Genomic DNA, 23,155 nt, shown 5'->3' with positions numbered 1-23,155 from the left:
GGTTGTGACTCACCTACTCTACTTCCACTGAGCAAACGCATTGTGTGTAATAAGCAGAACAAGCTGTGAGAGAAAGAGAGGGATGGGATGGATTTCTTGGACCGACTTTTTTCCACAGTTTGAAATTCTTTTAACTTACATTCAAAGAACATAATCTTGTAAAGAACATACTCGCTTCAGGCAACCAAAAACGGAAGAAAAACACAACTACAGTAGCTTTGTAGCTGGCTTCAGTGTCTATAGCAAAGCTCCTCACATTGCTTCTAAGCAGAAGGTTTTTAGATTAAGCCTTAAAAAATAAGTTTATATATACTTATATACGTATGTTTTTTTTTTTTTTGAAACTCATCTAATTCCTTACTTTTAGGGCACAATACATTTTGATGTTAATTGACATTCTCCAATACAAGAATGACCTATAATTTTTCCCAACTCTGACTTACCTGAATAATAGCAGCTACTAAAGGAATAATTCTGAGTCTTGTGGAAAGCATATGTAGTCGTAAGGACTGCAGAAAGAGGCTGGAAAGAAGACAGCAGATATTCTTTCCAGTGTTTGCACTATTTGTGTTGGAAAAGACATTGGTAGAATTGCCAAATGGTCCTTACCCACTAATTCATACAGAATCACACAGGGGAAAGTATGTCTAATAATGGTTTTAAGCAAGAAACACCTGTACAATTCCGCTCACACTCATCTTGAAGTGTACTTTTAAAGCAGAGTGCACTTTGCTGGCTGACAGTTTGTCAATATCCAAGTGGAGACTGGTGATGAGTGGCATTCCTCAGAGATTGGTGCTGGAACCAGTGCTATTTAACATCTTTATGGGCAACACGGTGTGGGTAAACAGACAGTGGGATCGAGAGCACCCTCAGCAAGTTTGCAGATGACACCAAGCTGAATGGTGCATCTGACATGATAGAGAAAAGGGACGCCACCCAGAGGGACTTGGACAAGCTTAAGCAGCAGGCCCATGCTACCTTCATGAAGTTCAGCAAGACCAAGTGCAAGGTCCTGTATCTGGGTAGGGGCAAATGGAAGCAGAAATACAAGCTGAGCAATGAATAGCTTAAGAGCAGTCCCGAGGAGAATGATTTGGGGATGTCGGTTGATGAAAGACTCAATGTGAGCCAGTAACACACTTGCAGCCCAGAAAGCCAACCATATCCTAGGTTGCATCAAGACAAGTGGAGCCAGCAGGACAAGAGAGGCGATTCTGCTCCTTTACTCTGCTCACATGAGAACTCACCTGGAGTACTGAGTCCTGTTCTGGGATCCCCAACACAAGAAGGACATGGAGCTGTTGGAACAGGTCCAGATGAGGTCCACAAAGATGATCAGAGGGCTGAAGCACATCCCCTACAGGGACAGGCTGAGAGAGTTGGGGCTCCTCAGCCTGGAGAAGGTATTATAGCAGCTTTCTTGTACCTGAGGAAGGCCTACAGGAAAGCTAGGGAGAGACTTTTTACAAGGACTTGTAGCAACAGAATGAGGGGAAATGGCTTTAAATTGGAAGAGAGTAGACTTAGACTAGACATTAAGAAGAAATTCTTTACTGTGGGGTGGTAAGACACCAGAACAAGTTGTTCAGTGAGGCTATGGAGGCCCCCTCCCTGGAAGCATTTGAGGCCAGGCTGGATGGGGCTTTGAGCAAACTAGTGTAGAGGGAGGTGTCCCTGTCTATAGCAGTGTGCTGGAAGTAGATCATCTTAGAAGTCCCTTCCAACCCAAATCATTCCATGATTCTGTGATCTTGAATGCATCTACAGACACTGGCAGAAAAACAGTTTTAGAAAACGCATCTCACTAGAAGCATCATCAAGTCCATAATAACAGCATACCACAGTCAGTATTTCCAGATTTCTGCCTTCTGTGGAAACAACATTTCTATTGGCATATTGGAGCTATTAAGACACGACAACGTTCATTTCCAATTAAGATGCTGTCTTTCAAGAGCATTTGCCCCTGACAGAGTGAAATCATTACAGCACCACGAAATGAAACTTACTTTGTTGTTGTTAAGAGACTAGCACTGCAGAGACACAAGCTGCAATCTTGGCAGAAAATTAGTTCATTTCATGAACCACCTTAAAAGCATCTGAAAAATCTTTGTTAAATAACTTAAAGGTTGCAAAAAGTAATTTAATTACTTTTCAATTTCCTTTCCAATATTATTCTTTATATTTAATCTATGTACATAACGTAATGGGACATTTGAAGACACTGTTTTCCTACTGACACTGACAGTATACTCCAATAATTGAGTTTTACAATTGCAAGATACAATGCTGTATCTCCAGACTGTGTGATCATACTCCAGTCCTCTGAAAAGCACTAAGAATTGGCATTGCATGCTGTTACAGAAGCATTAAAAACCACTCAGGATTAGAAAGTCTCATGCACCACTTCATGAGAAACTCTGCTTTTGGCTGGGAATTCCAGCCTCACATTTTTGTAAATAAACATTCTAACAGCCATCTTTATACAAGCAACCCAAAAACTTGCAGAGCTTGGGAAGTCTCTCACAGAAGACTTATCAGTTTGCTTCTTTGCCTTCACATTCACTGACAACTATTATTCCCACATCCAATTATTTAAAATGGAAGCCATGAATGTAAACACTATTTGTTTCCATATTGTTTTAAACATAGATGTATCATTTCTCACAGTGAATAGCAGCTCTTTGTTCAGTCATGTTGCATAATAGATACTAAAATTCACTGAGGATGATAAGAAAATTGGAATGTTGCTGCCCTTAGAGTTCCAGGAGTATGTGTACAACACGATATTCACTACACTGTAAAATGATTGAAGCTGAAAGGGATCCATGGAGGTCATCTGGTCCAACACACCACTGACAGTAGAGCCAACTCTGAAGTTATATCAGCAGACTCAGGCTCATTTGAGTTCCAAATACATTCAAGGATGGAGACATCAAAGTCTCTGTGCAAACTCTTTGATCAATATCACTGAAAATATAAGTCTGTTACCTCCTAAGTTTCCCTCATTACAAACTATAACCTTCAAGACAAGTGATTTCCATAACAAAAATATATACACATATTCAGTACATGCTATAATACAGGAAATAATGATGGACTGTCTGTAAATTTACAGAAATAGTCTTTAGAACAAGTAATCTTGATTGTTCATCTGGGCCAATGAGAATGCCAAAGATGGATTTCTTGATATAACATTTTCACATAATTCAGTTCACTTGTCAGCAGAGAAAAATCTGTCTGCCATGCAGACAGGCCTAACAAAGGGCAGCATTGTGCAGCTTAAAACATCACATACTTGAATACAGTAAACAAGAATTATATGGCAAGCCTCTCAGCAGACAAATAAAAAAAATTTAACATTAATTAACATAAATTTCTTAAAGAATTTTTAATTTCAGTCCCAAGTACACAAAAAACTGTCTGGTGAAACAGTAAATATTTTAATCTGAGGCAAGTAGCCTGTTGCTTACGCACAGTTTTCCCAGTTTCTAAACATAAAATGGTGCTACCACTGCGTAACTGAGCTTCCTTGATGGTAAGCAAATGTGTGTCCATAATCTCTGCCAAAAAGTTGGCAATTTAGCTTCCCTACCTTCAGTAGTTTAAAAGTCAATCTTGATTTGTTTTCTAAATCTCTAATAAAGTAAATTGAGGTTGGCTAGAGTGATCTCACATCTAAGAATGAAAAGTTTCATAAAAGTTTTCATTTCTTTTCACTGATTACCTAACTTAGACTAGGCACCTACTACTTAGACTGCCTAACAATCTCAAGTATTTTGAATACTTAGATTGCTGCATCTTTGAGGGGTTAAAACAGACAGAAATCAGGATGAGTAAATGTACATGAACACCAAATCATTAAGTTATCAGCAGCTTAATTACTTCTCTAAAATTCCTCAACAAATGATTAAAAAACCCCACAGCACTAAATTAGTAATGGTTTCAAGAGTAAGTGAAAAACATGCACATTAAGTTCACGTGTTTAACTGATTTCCAGACCAACACACATCCAAAAAGCATAATTTAATTTAACATGATTTTGCAGTGAGTGAGCATTAACAATGAAATTTAATCGTCACACAAATCTTTATGAATATCTAAAAGTCTCATACAAATATCCAAATAATTAGTAAAGATTAATTTAAAGTGTTACCAGTAAGACATTCAAGAACATGGCAATAAATGCTAACAACCTTAGAAGCCCTTTCTAGATTTCTTAATTTACAGTCATTCTTCCTAATAATTCTTTGTACAGTAAAAAAAAGTATATTTCTGTTTTTCTGCTTCTCTTTCCCACCCCACCACCACAGTTTTGACCTCAGACTGAACCACCAGCCAATCACACCTGATGGTAAAAATCCAGCAGTCCAAGATCTCAGTGTCAGCATCCAGCTCAAATGTTCTTTGGGAATAAAATCCACATTTTTGTTTTAAGTGTAAAGTGCAAGTTTTCTCCAGTGCTATCAGAAAAGCGTGCTGCTAAGAATGTCACCACAATATTAACAATTAAAAGACTTATCTACATCCAGTAGCTCTCTTTAGGGCAGTTATTAGATAGTGTTTAAAGGAATAGCAGGTCAGTATTATATACAGGACATTATTATATAAGGTACTTCCTGATTTCATGAGCTGATGTCTTCACTCAAGTTCTTCAGTTTCCTCTGTAAAAAGGTCAGCCAGGTCCGCCACCGTCAGAACTGAAGCTTCTGACTGTTTCATGGAAGAGCTTGTGTGGCTGTAGGAGAAAGTTACATTCAGACTTCAAAGAAACATCAACTTAAGTAACAAGCAGTATGCACTGAAGACAGGTCACATGGTTCAGAGGCCAGTAACTGGCTATGAGCTAAGCAGAAGAAAACCCTTCTTACTAGGGCAAGTACACACACTGAACAGCCACTTCTCTTGCACAGATTGAGTCCATCTACTATCCTTAACTGTGGTGAACATGAAACACTTCAGAGGCAGAAGATGGGATAATCCACTTTGTTGTCTTAACATCTGAGGTGCTGACTTCAGATTCCAAGCATAAGGTTTGATACTACTTTCAGAACATCAACTCTCACTAAATCATTACATCACAGTATATTCATCTGAAGTTTATGTGCAAAAGTAGGGCCGCTTCACAGATATGGAAACTGAAAACCATTCTTCCAGGGCTAAAGTTGAAATCTTTCGAAAGTAAAGCCACAGATTTGCATAAATATTTTTTGGTCTCATCATTTTGACAGCAAAAAAAAAAAAACAAAAAACAAACAAAAAAAAAAACAAAAACCACACACTGGAAAAGTGACTCATTTTCCCAAGCAAAGGCCTCTTCCTGGATTTTTTTTTTTTTAATGTCTATACAGCAATGTGTATAGTTAGAGACATACAAAATTCTTACATTATCTGCACAAAGAACGTGAATGCTGCCTTGTTTCAGACTTGGTATTTGTTACTATGTTTTTGGAAAAATACAATAGTGGAAACTGCTTTCCATCTGCACACCCAACTGATGTATGAGCTGGCATCTGAGCAACACTTATACTGACTGCAAAAATCAACCTATCTAACATAGAAGTGTCAGTTGAGGTTTGTTGAGTTTAAAAATAAAGAAATAATAAGGTCAGATATTAGAGCTTACAATACATGCTGCTGGTCCATTGGCACGCTTAGTAATATTTCATCTGTATCAATGCTTTTATAGTAACAAATAGGTAAGCTGAAAAGGCAAATCCTAATACAACACGTATCAACTAAGACAACTGGTCTTGTCTGAAGTACAATACACAAAATGTAAACAAAATATTCTTCAGAGAATTGGGTTACTCTAAGCTTCCAGGTTTCCCGAATTAAGTTAAAAAAAAAAAAACAACAATTTTTCAAGCTCTAAAACTTTGTTTCAATCAAAAGAACCTGAAGGAAAATGAGTGTTCGTTTCTAAGACAAAAAAAAGTATCTAATTGTAACATAGGTATGTCCAAGAATCACTTTTACAATTTCATTGCAATAATAATGTTTCAAAAATTTAAACACATACCTCCTATCTACAGTTTTTAGCATAGTCTGCATTCTTTCTTCTATTGTTGCTTTTATCAGGAACCTATGGACAATGGTAGACCTGAATGTGTTTAATAAAAAAAAAAAAATGAAACAAAGAAAGTTGTTACTCTCAAAAACTCAAGATCACTTTTTCTCATACTAATTATTTTTAAGACTCCCCCCCCCCCCCCCCCCCCAAAAAAAAAAGAGCAGCAAAAAGACACTATATTTTAAGACAGAAATTGTACAAGGTAATTAATAATATCCACTGACATTTAAAGTAAGGTCACATGCTTTCATCTGGCTGAATAACATACTAAACTAATATACACTGCACTAACTAAAGTGTTAAAGTAGATGCTGGGCAAAGTTTTACTTTCTGTGTCCCTATTTCTAACAAACAGTCCTAGAGAGTCTCCTGTGTGGTTTAGAGTAATGGCTTGGGCTCACTTTCTATAGGCAGTGTTTAAACTGCATTGTCACAATTCACTCCAAGAGATGGAGCTCAGTGTAATTACTGAAGCTAGCTTTAATAGCATTGTTCTTGAAGACAGCAACATTACATAAAAATTTGAAAGACTCAGTAATTGAAGTCAGTAATCATGACACAATAAACACCAGAAAAATGTCAAAAGTAAAACGTCAGTATGCAGAGCCTTCCAGAGGAGGGCCTCAAAGATGATCAGAGGGCTGGAACACCTCCCCTATGAAGATAGGCTGAGAGAGTTGGGGTCTTCTCAGCCTAGAGAAGGTTCTGAAGGTACCTTCTAGCAGCCTTCCAGTACCTGAAGGAGACCTACAGAAAAGCTGGAGAGGGACATAAGGTCATGTATCAAGGACGTGAGGGGAAATGGCTTCAAACTGGAAGACAGTAGATTTAGATTGGGTATCAAGAAAAAATTACTTACACTGTCTTACTTAGTGTGAGACACTGGAACAGGTTGCCCAGAGAGGCTGTGGATGCCCTTCCCCGGAAGCATTCAAGGACAGGCTAGAGGGGACTCTGAGCAACCTGGTCTAGAGGGAGGAATCCCTGCCCATAGCAGGAAGGTTGGAACTAAAAGATCAACTTAAAGGTCTCTTCCAACCCAAACCAGTCTGATTCTACAATCATGTTTCTCTTAAGCATTAGGACATAAAACTAGTAGAGAGCATCCAAAACAAGCTAAGATTGCAAAGGGTCTGGAGGGCAAGGTATATTATGAAGAGGTACCTAGGTTGGCCTAGAGCTGAGAAGAGGCTTCATGGCAGCTGCAGCTCCTCACAGGGAATGGAGGGGCAGTGCTGAGCTCTGCTCTCTGTGACAGCAACAGGGCCCGAAGGAATGGCATGGAGCTGTGTCAGGGGAGGGGCAGCTGGGGGTGAGGGACAGGTTCTTCATCAGAGAGCAGTGGGCATGGAACGGGCTGCCCGGGGTAGTGGGCATGGCCCTGTGCTGACTGAATTCAAGAACATTTGGACAATGCTCTTAGACATAGGATGTGGATAATCTTGTATGGAGCCTGGAGTTAGATATAATGATCCTTGTGGGTCCTTTCCAACTTGAGATAGTCTGATTCTGTGAACTTTCCATTAATTACAATAAGATGACTAGTACTCTAAAGCAATAAAGTGAGAAAGCTATTTTATAGAAATGGTATGTTGCATTATTCAAATAAGATAAACTTCCTTTTAAAAGAAATTATATTACCTTTTCCAGTTGCAGAGAAGATATTCACAAAATACCTCCCATATCAGCTCTAAAATACCTCTCCCTACTTTCAAACTACCAGGACATATTTTACCTCAACAGAACAGGGCAGCTCAAAGTTATAATCGTAGCATGATTTCTTAAAATATCTCCTTAAAATAAACCAACAGTACAATCATAAGGAGTTCTCTGCATGGAAAAACTATTTCCTATTGTGATTTACTCTTTTGATCCTCATTCGCACACCTCTGAACTTAGGCATCCTGTGTTGTTTGCAAAACTACTTCCACAAAAGTGTGAACACTGAATGCTGTTTCCAACTTGCAAGCTTTTTGCAACTCTCAGATAGTTTTTCTATTTTTTTTTAACATAAAAGAAAATCCTTCAATTTTATTATACACTTTTATTAAATTATTTTGAATTTGTATCTATCTATTTATCTATACACAGTATAGATAAATAGGTGTTTAGGTATTTAGGGTTTTCTGTTCTGAATTTTCTCAGTCCCTATTAACTAAGATAAGTATGGACAGGGTACTAAGCTAAGACAATGATTAGGGCATTCTCCTAAGTGGAAAGCACACTTGAATACCGAGGCAACAAAAGCTGGAATGTTAGCTTCAGATATTCTGGTGAACGCTGCATTTTCTATCAAGAGAGATTATTCTCACTATAACAGCATCGATTGCAAAACAAACGTTATGCAGCTTGTAATTTGGTGCTGGGAATGAGCAGACAGAATAAGCCTCTCAAGGAAACCTGAAAGGGCAATTCCTGAACACAGCCCCATATGACAGAAACGTTGAGTTGTGCCGACCTGCAAATCTGAGATGTTTCTGGACACTTCCAGGTAGAACTTCAAAGTTAAAATCTAAGGCTTCAAAGGCAAACAAATTTCCACTATCTCCAAAACTGAGAAGTTCAGAGAACTAGATTTATTCTGACTACAGTACATGGCTCTATTCTGGACCATATCCAAACCTCTTAAAGCAATTTTAATTCTTACTTTGTCTGGCCAATACGATGAACTCTGCCAATGGCCTGAAGCTCATGTGCAGGATTCAGAATAGGTTCCACAAGGAGAACGTGAGTTGCTTCTATTATGTTTAGTCCATTAGAACCAGTATGAAGAGGTAGCAGCAAAATATTTATCTTGGGATCGTATTTAAATGCAGAGAGATTTTCCTGAAAGGCAAAGATCACAGTGTGATAAAAACTCCTCAGCAAAGACAGTGGAGGACAGCTTTATATTTTCAAATAATTATAGCAGATATGACAAACCCCATACTGACAGCCTTGCAGCATGATTGATTGAAGACTAGTCATCACCAAACAGATGCAGGCAGGTTATTAAGAAGGCAAGCAACACTGACCAGTATCTCATCCTCAACATTTCAACGCCAGCATGAATATGCCAACATTACCAACATTACTTTTCAGGAGATAATTTATTGTTTTTATCTCCAAAGGCTTTAAATTGCATTTTTTGGTAAATATAATTTTTAGAATTAACTATTTGGAGATGAAAGATTCTGCTAAACACATTTCCTGCTCTTTCAGTTTCCAAAATGAAACAATGAAGTAGAAGGATCAAATTGATTTCTGTGACTTGCAATTTTCTCCCACTGAAATAATCTAAAGAAAAATATCCTTTATGTACCTGAAATTTACTAATTCCATTGATTTGAGAAAAAGTCATATTGTTGTCGTACAAAGCTTTAGCAATTATGTCCAACACATCTTGCCACTGTAAAAAAAAAACACAACAGAAGTAACTCTATTACAAACAGTAGGGACAGCTTAAATGTACTAAGTCTATTAAAAGTACTAACATTTAAGGTTCAAAAAAAACTAAAAAGTTGCGTGGGAGAAACCATACCTTTCCTAAATCAAAATAAGAAAGGTAACTAAAATTCAGCTTGAATAAAAGAAACTGTCAGTCTCAAAAATGGTCTTATGATCTATCAAAAATATATGAACGTCAAATTTAAAAACATACAGAATTTATAATTTCTAACTTCTCCCATTCAAGTGTTTGTTGACAAGCTGTTACATCTGTTGATAAGGATTATTGATCATGCTTCAGGAAAATGAATTGTTCTACAAATTCTCAAAACCATCAAGAGGCTGCACAGAATGACACAGCGTTCTGGTACCTAAAACCAAATCCCTGAGAACATTATGACTCTTTTAAACTCACAGAAAACACATACACAAACACAATATAGAAAGTGATAATCAATACCGTTGAGAAAACCAAGGACTTAGCCCCTGGATCTTTAAATTGAATTCTCTTCAGCGTTCGAACCACAGCTTCCACTTTGGTGGAATGACTTCCCTTCGAAAACAAAAGAACAACATTAGTAGAGTAGTATGTTAAAAAACGCCTTCTATAAATGCATTCTTTTATTAAATAATTCTGTATTAGGACTCTCACATCTCAGAAAGAGATTGGCAAACTGTTCCATAAAGCTGTGCTTTTTAAAAGAGAAAAAAGATAATACTTAAGTTTTGAAGATTCCTGACCCACCTAGATGACAACCCTCCCAGACAGAAACAGGAAACAAATTTAAACGTTGCCAATCACAGAATCACAGATTCACCAAGTTGGAAAAGACCTTCAAGACCATCTTGCCCACCTCCATGAGCAGCCCATTCCAGCGCTTGACCACTCTTTCAGAAAAGTAGTATTTCCTAACATTCAGCCTAAATCTCCCCTGGCACAGCTTGAAGCCATTCCCTCTGGTCCTATCACCAGTTACACGAGAGAAGAGGCCAACCCTCAGCTCACTACAGCCTCCCTTCAGGTAGTTATAGAGAGCAATAAGGTCTCCCCTGAGCCTCCTCCTCTTCAACTTGGAGGAAGGATAGGTTAAGCAGCACTGAACTGCTTTTAAACCTTTCATGTAATACACTGTTATAGGATCAGTGATGTATTACAGTACAAGCAGTAGCTAGAAGAAAGCCTACAGATGTATGTGTCTAATTCTGGATGAGACAGAACAGATAGCCCAGGTAAAATAACCGCACTAAACATGACAGCTAGGCTTGTTGAGGTTTAAATTACCAGCACGTTCTTTACAAAGTTTTCCAAACTGACCTTCCCCTCCCTTCAAACTTATGGAAAGGTTTTCACAAAAACAACCTGCATGAACCTTTTCTCTGTTGCTTTTGTTTCTCACTCTGGCAACACTAAAGTTACACTGAATACTATAACGCTGTCTAATTATCTCAAAATATTAAGAAACGAGTATGCATGATGAATGTAATTATTGAAAGATTGTGCACTGCCATGAAAACAGATTCTGCATTTGTAAGTAGTTCAGTGCTTAAGGAACTCAATACTACATTATTCTCCTTGTTCACTTTTGCTTCTGTAATCTTCCCTTTCCCAATAAGCTGGGAAAAGGATTCTAAAAAAGTACAAGGAATTCTTTAGTATCCCCCTCTATTTCTTTCAGCATGCACTTTGTATTACTGTAATTTTACCATATAAATATATGTAATGTAAAAAAATAAATATTAAGCAGCCCTTATTTAATTGCTTATTTGTCCTTACATGCATAGCAATTTTGAGTTGCACAAGATTCAACTTGACGAATAATGTTTTATTTCTGTCTGCACCTGTCCTCTCAACATTGAATTAACTATGTTGGCTTGCTACAATGATGGATCAAGTTTACTTAAGTTATGCTGCTCACAGAACTGGTGGGGAAGGATGACAGCAGTCTAAGTACAAGTTGGAAGCCAATGTTTGCCTGTGTGGTCATTCATGTGTTATGCAGTTAAGTGAATGCTCCTGAAGACCTTCTGTAGGTTGATTTATCAAAAACTGCAATAAGCAATACCACTGTCCTTCTGAAGGTCTTCCATAATGATTGCAGCTCTGTGTCAGAGACACAGTAGCAAACTATTTTTCTTCATGACACCTCTGTTGCTCCTGGCAGACATGAACACTGTTTTCAAAAATTGAACAGACAATTAACAAGGCTTAGGTATTATGATCTGCAAGGATGAAAGACATTTGCAGTCTTACAGCTGCTGCATAGCATAACCATCTTCAGTTTGAAGACTGAAGCTAACTTTAGGCAATTCCAATAGTCTGCAGGATGATTTTTGTGTTTTTCTGAAACTATATGTAATTCACTGATGACAATTCTAGCTAATCTGCTCCAAATGGGTTTTCCACAGGTACATTTCATGAAAGAAAAATGAAACAGAAGGAAAGGGCAACCTCTTCATCTTCAGACCACATTTTATTTTATCCTGTTCACGTAAAACCTTTCACACAATTAATGAAGTTTGTATAAACTTAGTGAACAATATAGTGAAGTTTACTCTAACAGCATCTAACTCAATTTTAACAAATGGCTAAGTTAACCACTTATCCTTACCCTAGTATGTTTCTGTAAATTAGTATAGTTTTGTTACTTCACATCACTTTACTTTGCAGAAACTTCATTTATATTATTCAGAATCTTCCACTGTTTGTAAAGCAATTATTTTTTTTACATACAACATCAAATCTGCTGAGAAATGAAAAGCAATTCACTAACCATAAACTTCTGTTAGTAAGAAAACTACTTGCTGGAAGCCAATCCATGGCTTCCAAATCAAACCAAATCAATGCCTCCTGTGCTCAACCTGCGTACCTGTATAGACAGAGTAACCTTCACACTCTTCAAGTATCAATCTTTCCTGCTGATATTCTTCATTAGGATTACTTGCCTCAGCATTCAAAGCTAGACACTGATGGTGAATACATTTCACAGGTATGAATTCCTACAATACTGAAGTCCTATGCCCTCTCCACAGGCAGGGCATGAACTAAATTTCAACTAGCCATTATTTAAGTGTGTAAATAATCTTTCCAAGCTTTTAATACTCCAGTATTTTTGCCAAAATGAACAAAAGAAACAAGTCAGCTTTCACTGTTTTTCTGGCAGTTTCTTGCTGCAAGTTCTACCCCTTCCTCTAAAGAACTCCCACAACCTTATCAAGTCCAATTTTTCCTTTCTAGAAGACACAGTAGCTGTAGCCACTGTTGATTTTTCCACCCATTAAACTTCCTGTGACTCACATGTTACAAATCTGACTTTGTACACGATCAGTTACAGGAACTATGATGGAGAAAAAAGCCAACACAGTACAACACTCAAAGTGCTTACACTTTTTGCTCTATTTTTTAAAACATAATAGCAAAGTACAGAAAGCTTTTCGCCCCACTGCTTACATCATACTAGAAAATTTTAGACCTGTCATGGAACCAACAACTGACCAAAGCTTTGGTTCACAGCGCACGCACACACACACACACACGAATTTTGTTCTCAATATTTACAGTGAGGTGATAGTAATAGAAGTACCCTATTACAAGCACTTTGTAAAGGCTAACTGAAAAACAAAAGTTACCCAACTCATTAATCATGCACCTTGAAGTTTGTTATTTTCTTGAATATCCAGGTAAGAATACATAAATAGATGAGCCAGTTCTAGTTATCAAACAGGACACATTAGAGTCAAAACTACAAACAATGTCTCAGATGACAGGCTAGCAATACCCACTGTAACACTAACCAGAGAGCGGAAAGAGAGAAGCAAAACATACAGTAAAGCTTTTTCTCAGTATAAAACACTTCCTTTCACAGTAGCCCTTTCAGGTCTAATTTAGTAACTTCACATGGCTAATGCCAGCAGAAAGTATCAAGATGTACATGGTAAAAAGGAAAAAGAAGTACTGAATATTGAAAGAGATATCAGTACCTGAGAATCTCCAGATGAAAGCGTAAGTGCTGAATAAATGACAATTGTTATACATTGCAGCTGAAGATATTAATCACTGCCTCAACATTTGACAGTAACCATGAGTTAGTTATCTTTTGTCAACAACTGTCCTTAGAGGAATACAAAGCGAAAAGATAAAAATAATTCTGTCTGATTTGATAGTAGATATGGTTAAGCTACAGTACAAATTGTTCCTTTTTAAATGAGGTAATACAAAAATGCAAATTCATATACCTCAAGTTTCTGATGCAAACATTTTATGTATTGCAGCAGATGACATGCTCCTTCTGCATTTTGCTCAAGAAATTTAGTTATTTCACTTTAAGTTGGTTATTTTACTTTAAGTAACTTACCAAACATAATTGAAGTTTTCTTGTTAGAATCAAGATACTGTATCTAGGCACTTAATAAACAGTATTTTCAAAAATGTCTAAAGTGAGGTCTTCAGAAGCAGCACTTCAAAAACGCAGTCTATTTACTCCCCCTGGTGCCACATGCTGTCAACTACCTTAACTCTAATAATTTCATTTATGAAGTATCTACTTAAAAAGAAATTCCAGTTCAACATGAAGGCTGACATAGCAAGCACAAGTATGGCATCATTAACTTCAGCAGAAGTCAGCAACTCTAATATACCCACAGGCTTCAATGAAGAGTTGCATAGGTAACATGGAAGTCTCTCAGCACGTTATTACTTTTAACTATACTAACCAAATAAAAACTATGATTGTTACATCCAGATGTATTATAACCACATTTCAGAAAAGACAGCAGTATCCAGTATCACCTAAATCAAAATATTAGTGTCTTTTACCTCTGCATTTTTAATCCAGCACAGCCAGAGTCTCCCTTCATGCTTTCAGTTTACATTTGCCCACATTTAAAGAGTTGCATTTTTTCCCCCCGAATGATGGTTTGTATAGCAGACACTTCATTGGTAATCAAAATGCAAAACAACTACTGTATGCAGGAAGCTCAAGAAGCATTTCAGATGACTTATCTTTGGTTCAGAAACAGGATTTATATCCTCTGGCTAACTATGAAGTTTTAATCAATTAACCTAAATATTTTTATTTTAATAGTCTCATCACAGAATCATAGAATGGCCTGGGTTGAAAAGGACCACAAAGATCATTGAGTTTCAACCCCCTGCTATGCACAGGGTCACCAACCACCAGACCTGGCCTCCCAGAGCCACATCCAGCCTGGCCTTGAATGCCTCCAGGGACGGGGCATCCACAACCTCCTTGGGCAGCCTGTTCCAGTCTGTCACCACCCTCTGAGTGAAAAACTTCCTCCTAATATCAAACCTAAACCTCCTCTGTATCAGTTTAAAACCATTTCCCGTTGTCCTATCACTATCCAACCACATGGATAGTGGCACATATAGCAAGAAGCTAGGTGAGAAGCTTCATTTTAATAGCTTTATTTTAATTAGCATGTAATTTTTAATCCATTTACCAGGCAACTTAAAAGACTATGCATCCAAAGATATATCCTCTTTCACCTCACTTCATGTTTTGCGCAACAAAACATTTCAATGCTAAGTTTGGCTCTGCGAGCTTACATAAACGTTTTACCTTTACAGGAATATCATCATCTTGATTTGCAGTTTCAGCAGTGAAGACATATGATATTTCTTTATGAGATGTTGTCTGCCTGCAAATGGCGCATTTAATTGAGCTCCGGCGGGTGCCAACACTGTACTGCTCTATGATGATAGCTATACACTCATTACAAAAACAATGCCCACACGTCAGCACAGCCCACTGTACAGGGAACAGAAAAAAAGAGCAACAGTTTCACCTAAACGTGAAGGAAAAGCAGTTCCTTAATACATATTAAATTACATTTCCATAGCAAAATTATTTCCATTGAAGTCATCAGATTAAAAATGAAGAATTTTAGAAACGTTTTCAGGATTTTAAATTAGAAGACATTACAGTCTCATTTCTGTAAATGGTCACCTCTAATGCATAGGCAGAACAAGAATTTACAACCTTTTTAAAAAAGATCATGCAAATGTTAACATAGTAAAAGTCACAGTGGTTTGGGTTGGAACCTTTCAAGATCATCTGGTCCAGCCTTCCTGCCACAGGCAGGACATCTTTCACCAGATCAGGCTGTCCAAAGACTCACTCAGCTTGACTTTGAGCACTTTCAGAAATGGGGCAACCATGACTTCCTTGGGTAACTTATTCCAATGTCTTCAACTATACTTTTTTTTTTTTAAATAATAAAGATACAAAAGAAATTAGAACATCTTTGGATTTTAAGATTTTGAACAGAGAATAAAAACCTTTTATTGAAAACCTTTTATTTCTAATGCAGAAACTGTTTTTCATTTGAGGGATTAGATCTACATCTCATCTCTGACCTTCTTTATCAGAGAAGTAATTTGTAAAACAACCTTTTTGTGCCACGAATTAGAGTCTGAACAATTTTTGTGAGTCCAGGAAGCAGAGGGAACTAACAGAATGACTTACAAGCAAGAAAGTTACATTTGAGGCTTTGCGAGGTTTTTCCAATTAAGTGAATGGAATTAGGACTGCTCACAAATGAGAAAGATGTTATTTCAGGGGAAAGGATGGCACGTTAGAAGAAGGGTTTAATTCCCATTCCAACATCACATTCAGTTAAAACTATATGTTGAAAAATTGACATATAACTGACTCAGCTCCAGGTAGTCTTTATAAAAGCAAAAACTGCTGTCTGAAGCACCTTACCTGTTTTCCCAGTTGACGTGCACAGATAGGACATGGTTCTGGATTAACTCCCCCAGTAGTTTTATGTTGAGACTAGAGAACAAAAAATAGACTTTATGAATTGAAACACAAAAAGTTAGTCTATACTTACAAGTTTCTAGAAAAAATGAATGCTGAAATCCTTAAAGTGCATACATACATTCAAAAATTTCACTCATGAAGAACTAACTATTTTGAATTAAAAAAAAAACAAAAACAACACAGTTCACAGTAAATAAATGAAGTGCTGCTCATGCAGCAGTCTTGCAGATGGCATCTGCATCTCTACTGCAGCTTTAAAAAAATCTGAGCACAATGGAAGCTTTAAATGAGATGCTCCTCATACTTTGCATCAGTTTGATATTGTGAGAAAACAAACATACTTAATCATGCTTCCTTAAGCAAAAATTGTACATACTTGAACAGTAAGATTAACACTGCAACACACATGGAGTTTGATTTGTCTTGTTTATATTCATTTGATATATGAAGCTGCTTTTCCTGTTTAAGGAGATAAGCTCTTGGTAAAATAGCAAGAGTACTTGAAGAGGTATGTAATTTTACAAGGCTTCTACCGAACATAGTCCAGTTAATTTAGAGAGTAATTTAACTGTAAATATTTCATAGTTTTACATTTGTGTAATTAAGCGAATGGTCAAAACATATAATGTCATAACTACGACAATACAGTAACGTGGAGAATAGCACCTTTTTGACACATACTTTCAAAAAAAAAAAAAGTTTTCTGTAAAGAAAGTTTTAAATGAAAATTTTAAATGAAAAGTTTCTTCAGCTAGGAAAATACAATGCATCGGTTTAGTTTGGTAAAGAGCAAGAGCCATAAACCTTACTTTCTCCAGATTAGTGAGATATAGAAGTTGTCCCAGTTTCTTTTGAAGCTGTGATTTAGCAACTGCCTTATCGTTTAGAAGTTTCACACGGTTTTGCTCCACCTACAGAAACAGTTTTAAACACGTATAAAAATTGGAAAGAACACACAGATGGAATGTCTAATTTCCAGCAGAGAAAAGAAGCTTTTTTATCTAACACTAAGAAAGAAAAAAGGAAAATTTCTATTTTTGCAAAATAATAAAAAAATAGGAAGTTGAATTAACCCATCATTTTCTTTATGTTCATGAATGGAAAACTGCCTGTACATTTCATGTAAAACAGTATTTTTCTTTGCTCCTCTCAAACATCCCAAAATCAAAACAGAGACATGCTATAGGCCTTACATACCGATCTTGATAAATTTTGCTGCTGTTTTGAGAAAGTCTTCATTTATTCTTTCAGGAAAAAAAAATATATTTTTTTTTCCTGTCAATGTGTTTACCTCATGCGGCTCTATGATGTGGAGAACTGGTGGATTTGGTTTTGGCTCATCAGGATGACGCACCCTCAGCCGTTCTGTAGCCATTGCTAGTTCATCAATAGCAGACACGTGATCCCTTAGTACCATCCAATATTCATGAAGTAACTATAAGAAAAGCCTAAACAAATTAGCAGCAGAACTGAGTTGAGATCCCTTTATATGAGTCCACCATACAATACATATTATGAAAATATTTTTGGAGTAAGAGATGATATTTCTTTACAGGAATTCAGAGACCACAACAAAATATGAAGGAAGACAAGATTATCCCTATACCTTTTGCTTGCTTCTCCAGTTTACTTATAAAACAAGTATCTCTTATTTCTTCTACGACTACTACTACAATAGGTAATACAATGAAAAATGCAGAAACAAGAAAGCAAACAAAAAGCATTGCAAGACCAAGCAAATACTGAATAAGGGGAAATTTTTGAAGTTAGCTATTACAGTACAAAGATCAAAGGCAAAGCGGAGAAGTACGTTAACAGTGGTCTCGATAAAAGAACAGACAAGCAAAAGGTGAAGATTAAATCAGACTCAGACCTCTCAAGCAAAAGGAAGTGCTGGCTTCCTATAAAAGAATTACTAGGAAAATCGGAAAATCTACCAGTTTACAAATTACTGGTAATACTGTAAAACTACTTCCCAAGCTTTTCATAATTTATGTACTATATCAAGTAGTTCTTATTGACCTCACTGAAATTACAAGATTTTTTGCAAATGCCAAAAATTACTTTTTATTTATCAAAAATGAGAAGAGGAAACATTCAAAAGAAACACTTTTCATTGCATCTAGTTAATGACACCTCTGTGAACAAAAGCTCATCCCCTTACTCTATCACTTATTTACTGCAAGGAAACCCAGTCATGCAAGCAAGCGTGAATAGAGCCATAGAATCCTCCAGTAGTTCCCTCTAGAAGAGGGAACATGAGACCAAAGGCTTTAGGTTATACTGTTTGGCAAACAACATCTAGGAAAAAAAGCAGTAGTGACGGGACATCTGTAAGCAGAAGACAACTGAAGTTGAATTAAAGAACTGACCAACATTTGATTTGTGAGCCTCACTACAGTCTGATTTAACTAATAATTAAATGCATTTTTATATTATCTGTGTACACTGTCCTAGGAGCAACAACAAAAGCACTTACTAAATTGCTTAGCTACCAGTATGGCTCTTTTAAAAATCCTTAAATCAGATCTAAATCATCAATTCAAACTGTGTAATAAGCACCATGAAAATGCTTTGTGAAGAAAGACTTTCAGGAGTACAACTTAGATAATTGTTCATCCACAGCTTAAATTTGTTTATATTATATAAAATGGACTATATAACTGTTTCTTTGCTATCTCATTTACTATACCTTATATTCCTTTTTCCATGCTTCAAAGAGTTCCAGAAATATGCTACCTTCTTCAGTTAGCTTAACATCCAGCCGGTGTGCTTTGGCAAAGGAGAGAATAGCTTTCAAGGCACGCTCAGTTTCACTAGCTGCCCACAGTCCTCTACTTGTGGTGGGCAAACGATCATCAACAAGCCCTTCTTCATCTTCTATCATCTCTTCAAATATAGCCATTTGGCCTTTAACACTTAAAAATAAAACCAGCAAGTTAGCACTGCTACAGAACTCCACATCAGTTTCTAACTATTCATCATATATTTCAACCTTCTAATATTTGATTTGAAAAAGCAAACCAAACAAGTATAGACATCTATTTCACTATTTGATATCTCAAAAAACTTACTTCCAACACAGCAAATCCAGCACCAGCAATTAAATCACTGTATGTGCTATTTCTCAACTCAGGTTCATTAATAGCTTTTTGTAAATGCTTAGACATCTTAATTACCTTCATTAGTTAAGAATGATTCTAGAATACCACATTAAAAGAAAACCAACTGACTTCTTTAATCAGCAGCAGAAGCAAATTCTGAAGCAAAATAAAATGCTGCGCACTGCACAAGAACAGCATAGCTTCTCTGTTCCCTCCTTAACAAGCAAGGCCTATTCAGAAAACACCCCAATGTTTCTTAATGATCCCACTGATCATAACAGAACTCCCACTAGCGCAGCAATCTCAAGATATTTGACTTCGGCTTTGTCATTGCGAAGGATATAAGAGAGAAAAGTTAGAAAGGACTCAGAGGGCTGTAATCCACATCTCTGCACTGCTGACTATGCCAATTTCTTTCAGACCACAGACTGGTGTAACCTTTCCTTCAGGTCACAGCTGCATTCAGACCTTTGAGGTTTTAGTAAAATCGTGTTGAGTTTGTACAGAGTAATAAAAAAAAATAAAAATCAGAAAGGATATGGTATTACATCATTTATAACCAAACTGCAGACAAATACTTGCACAAACAGGAAAACCTTAATTTAGTATACCTGCAGTTACAACATCCACTTTCTGAATACTTCAACACTGTGTTTCAAACACACTGCCAAATTATAGCAGTCTAAGAAGAAGTGGCATGTATTTGCTCTATCTACATAACTTTTTCTAATCAATTTTTTTACACAAAAAAAATAAATCTGAATAAAAAGAAATTGCTATTGAGACAAAAGGCAAGGAGTTGCCATAACCTGTTCATAAAAGTATCCCACAAGATGTAAAGCAGAAAATAAGACAATCCAGTTCACTTCTGTTTGTAATGAGAAATTTATAGTTATGTACTTACGTATGAGAAAAGAGCTTTGACTCATATTCTGTGAACAACTCATCAGCCTTACAAAAGACACAGCTGCAATATAGAAGATTGGAAAAAAACCCACTCAATTTGATCAATTCTGCAATTTCTTATTCCAAAATAAAAAACCCACAGAGGGCCTTCAAAAAAAAAAAAAAGCAAATTAAGTCTTATATTTACACAGTATAGCACCTGATGAGAAAGCATTTCATAGGCATAGCATTATTCTATCATTCTATAAAGTTCTCAACTGATAGGGTGGCCAAGCATAGGAACAAGCTACCCAGGGAAGTGGTCATGGCCCCAAGCTTTTGTGTGTTCCAGAAGCATTTTGACAATGCTCTTGAATATATGATTTAACTCTTAGGCTGCCCTGTGTGAAGACTGAAGCTAGATTTGATGACCATCATGGGTTTCTTCCAGCTTCAGATATTCTATGACTCTATAAAGACAACATGATTCTAACAGTTGGACCTGTGATGTCTATGTACATAAAAATCCTGAATACAAAATGAAAATTTGAATCTTTTTTCTCATTTCAAATAAAGGAAAAAAATCATTAAAACATCTCTAAAATGTATTTTACATTTCCTAGACATACTTGTTAAGTGGAAGTCTAACAGGTCGCAAGTGGCAAATAGTGGCAGCCTCAATAACCTCCTTTGAGGGAGGGCCTTCTAAATTTTTCACTGCTTCTCTTACAATCTTCTGGAACTTCTTCACTTCATCCATCTGGGTTGTGAGCAGGTATTGAAGGCCTCTACAGTCTCTGAATCTGATATAAAGAAAAAGGGAACTAATAGCACGCAGTCACCTAATCCAATTTTATTTCAGTATTTTGAAGAAGGTAAGTAATAATGTTTGACAACATATCAAGTTCAAACAAATGCTTACTGCTAATGTGATGCTAGCTGTTAGGAATCATTCTGTTGCATCCCTTGAGATGATGCCTGGTGTTTGCTGAATAGAAAGACTCTTCCCAAGGCTCAAGTGAGACCAAATGTTAGTAGCCAACACTAATCAGCAACATTCTGAACCACACTACAAATCTACTGAATGCGAGCAACTATGCATTCTCATATGTCTCGTTTGCATCTGTTGGCCAAACTTATTTTCAATAAGCTGTGTAGTTCACAGCGAACACATGCGTTCATTGCAAGAAGTACACTGCTCATTAAGTAGTTGACTTACAAAGAAAATCATTAAAAATGGACGTTGAAGTGAAACATTTTCCTGGAAACATTCCATTTTCCATGGAACATGAACACCAGTAAAGCACTTCCTATACTGCGTTTTTCCTGTGGGCTCCTTTACTGAGGGTTCACAATGTCTGACACTCATACGCAAGACAGTTTTGCAAGACCGTGCTTCTGTGCCTCAAGGGAAGTTTGATCAAAAACATCCTTTTTGTAAAGCGAGCAGAGAAAAGCAAAAGGTTTGCCAGCACTACTGGAGTTTGGATTTCAAAACAACCTAGTTATGCAAATATTAGTTTGCTTAACCAAGTAGCCTAAAATTATACATACAGTGGAATCACAGGTCTACTGTTAAAAAAATCGGCTACTTAATATTCCAGATTTACCACATGGGACAAATCTCCATACAAGTTGATGAACATAAGTCTCTGAGCAAGAGTTGGAATCCATAAGCAAGGAGTTCTGCTAGGTGACCTCCAGATGTCATTCTAATCCATTATTACATAATTTCACAAAAACTGGACTTGCTTCAGAATATCACACAAATACTACTAACTGCTTGACCTGATTTTCCATATCAGAAATTCCATTCTGTACAAGTACAATAAAGAGCACCCGGTAAAAATAATTTGCTTACATAACATGAGCTAGTAAAGCACTGCTTCCCAAGTTCAGATTCTTTCTAACATAGTGATGCTATTTTATGTTGTTAAAGACTTTCTGATACAGTCTGTTCACTTCCCATTTCTGTGAGTCAGATTCTTCTAGACATCATCCAACTTTAATGTAATGAACATTCAATCTCTCATCCAGCAGTTGCTATAAAAACTATAAAACCACAGTATGATAATACAGAGGAACACTTTAAAGAATGCTTATCTAGGAAAAAAGTGTAATTCTCCTGTTTTTCTTTCCAAGCCTAGGTAGTTATGATTTTTTGGACAGTAATTGAAACTTAATTACAGCCTAGATGCTCTGAAGCCTAAGTGCCTGCCATTTAACTGCAACTGTTAGCAAAAACTGATTAGAAGACTTGAGCAGACATCACTGTATTCATTAGCCTAATTCAGCTATTATCTTACTTATCTGCCATGGAGAGTTTATTTGTCTGTTGTTTGTAGTTGCAGGTTATTTCATTTTGCACACGCTGAACAAGCTCTTCATCAATGGCGTACTGTATTGCTGTCTGGATGACATCCAACCACCAAGGAGAACTAGAATGTATCTGTCCACAAACAAACATTTATCTGTGACCATTCAACAATCAATTTACACCTTGTGGCAGAGGCTTATACTGCTCTTTAAGCTACGCTTCAACACAGAATCGTATATTCCCATTCTGATATATACGTGGCAGAGAGGCTAGCGCCATGGCAGGAAATTTGGCTTATTTGACCCTGGGGTGATTTGCTCAGTGCCTGTCCTGAAGGCTGCTGATGGGGCCCACCTAGGTCATAGGGGGAAAGAATTTAGGCCCAGGAAACGTCTGGGCTCACTGACAGGGCTTTAAACTAGGTTTGAAGGGAGAAGGGGTGATAGTAGGGTCACCACTCAGTCACCTTAACTAAAAGTAATCAAGCCTTCAGGATAACAACTAAATGCACATCAGAAAGGAGAGTTCCTTTAGAAATAACTGAAATACCATCTGACATGTCACA

General features: G+C 36.9%; 1 protein-coding gene across 3 annotated transcripts in view; it reads right to left on the bottom strand.

The window, feature by feature from the left end:
* Positions 1–4,011: 4,011 nt before the first annotated feature.
* SHPRH (SNF2 histone linker PHD RING helicase) overlaps positions 4,012–23,155 on the bottom strand; it is a 47,061-nt gene continuing 27,917 nt past the window's right edge. For all 3 annotated transcript variants that reach the window (XM_048935118.1, XM_048935119.1, XM_048935121.1), the window contains 13 exons: positions 22,580–22,722; positions 20,903–21,076; positions 20,293–20,355; positions 18,977–19,202; positions 17,576–17,719; positions 17,094–17,195; positions 16,225–16,296; positions 15,079–15,267; positions 9,960–10,052; positions 9,375–9,461; positions 8,721–8,899; positions 6,023–6,103; positions 4,012–4,738 (listed from right to left, as the gene is read on the bottom strand). In XM_048935118.1, the coding sequence (XP_048791075.1) occupies positions 4,642–4,738; positions 6,023–6,103; positions 8,721–8,899; positions 9,375–9,461; positions 9,960–10,052; positions 15,079–15,267; positions 16,225–16,296; positions 17,094–17,195; positions 17,576–17,719; positions 18,977–19,202; positions 20,293–20,355; positions 20,903–21,076; positions 22,580–22,722 (1,650 nt within the window). In that variant the 3' untranslated portion in view covers positions 4,012–4,641. The remainder of the gene's footprint in view (positions 4,739–6,022; positions 6,104–8,720; positions 8,900–9,374; positions 9,462–9,959; positions 10,053–15,078; positions 15,268–16,224; positions 16,297–17,093; positions 17,196–17,575; positions 17,720–18,976; positions 19,203–20,292; positions 20,356–20,902; positions 21,077–22,579; positions 22,723–23,155) is intronic.

This window comes from Lagopus muta, chromosome 2 (genome assembly GCF_023343835.1).
Source record: "Lagopus muta isolate bLagMut1 chromosome 2, bLagMut1 primary, whole genome shotgun sequence".
Taxonomy (NCBI): domain Eukaryota; kingdom Metazoa; phylum Chordata; class Aves; order Galliformes; family Phasianidae; genus Lagopus; species Lagopus muta.
Note: the sequence above shows the minus strand (reverse complement) of the source record. Positions and strands in the feature narration are given on the sequence as shown.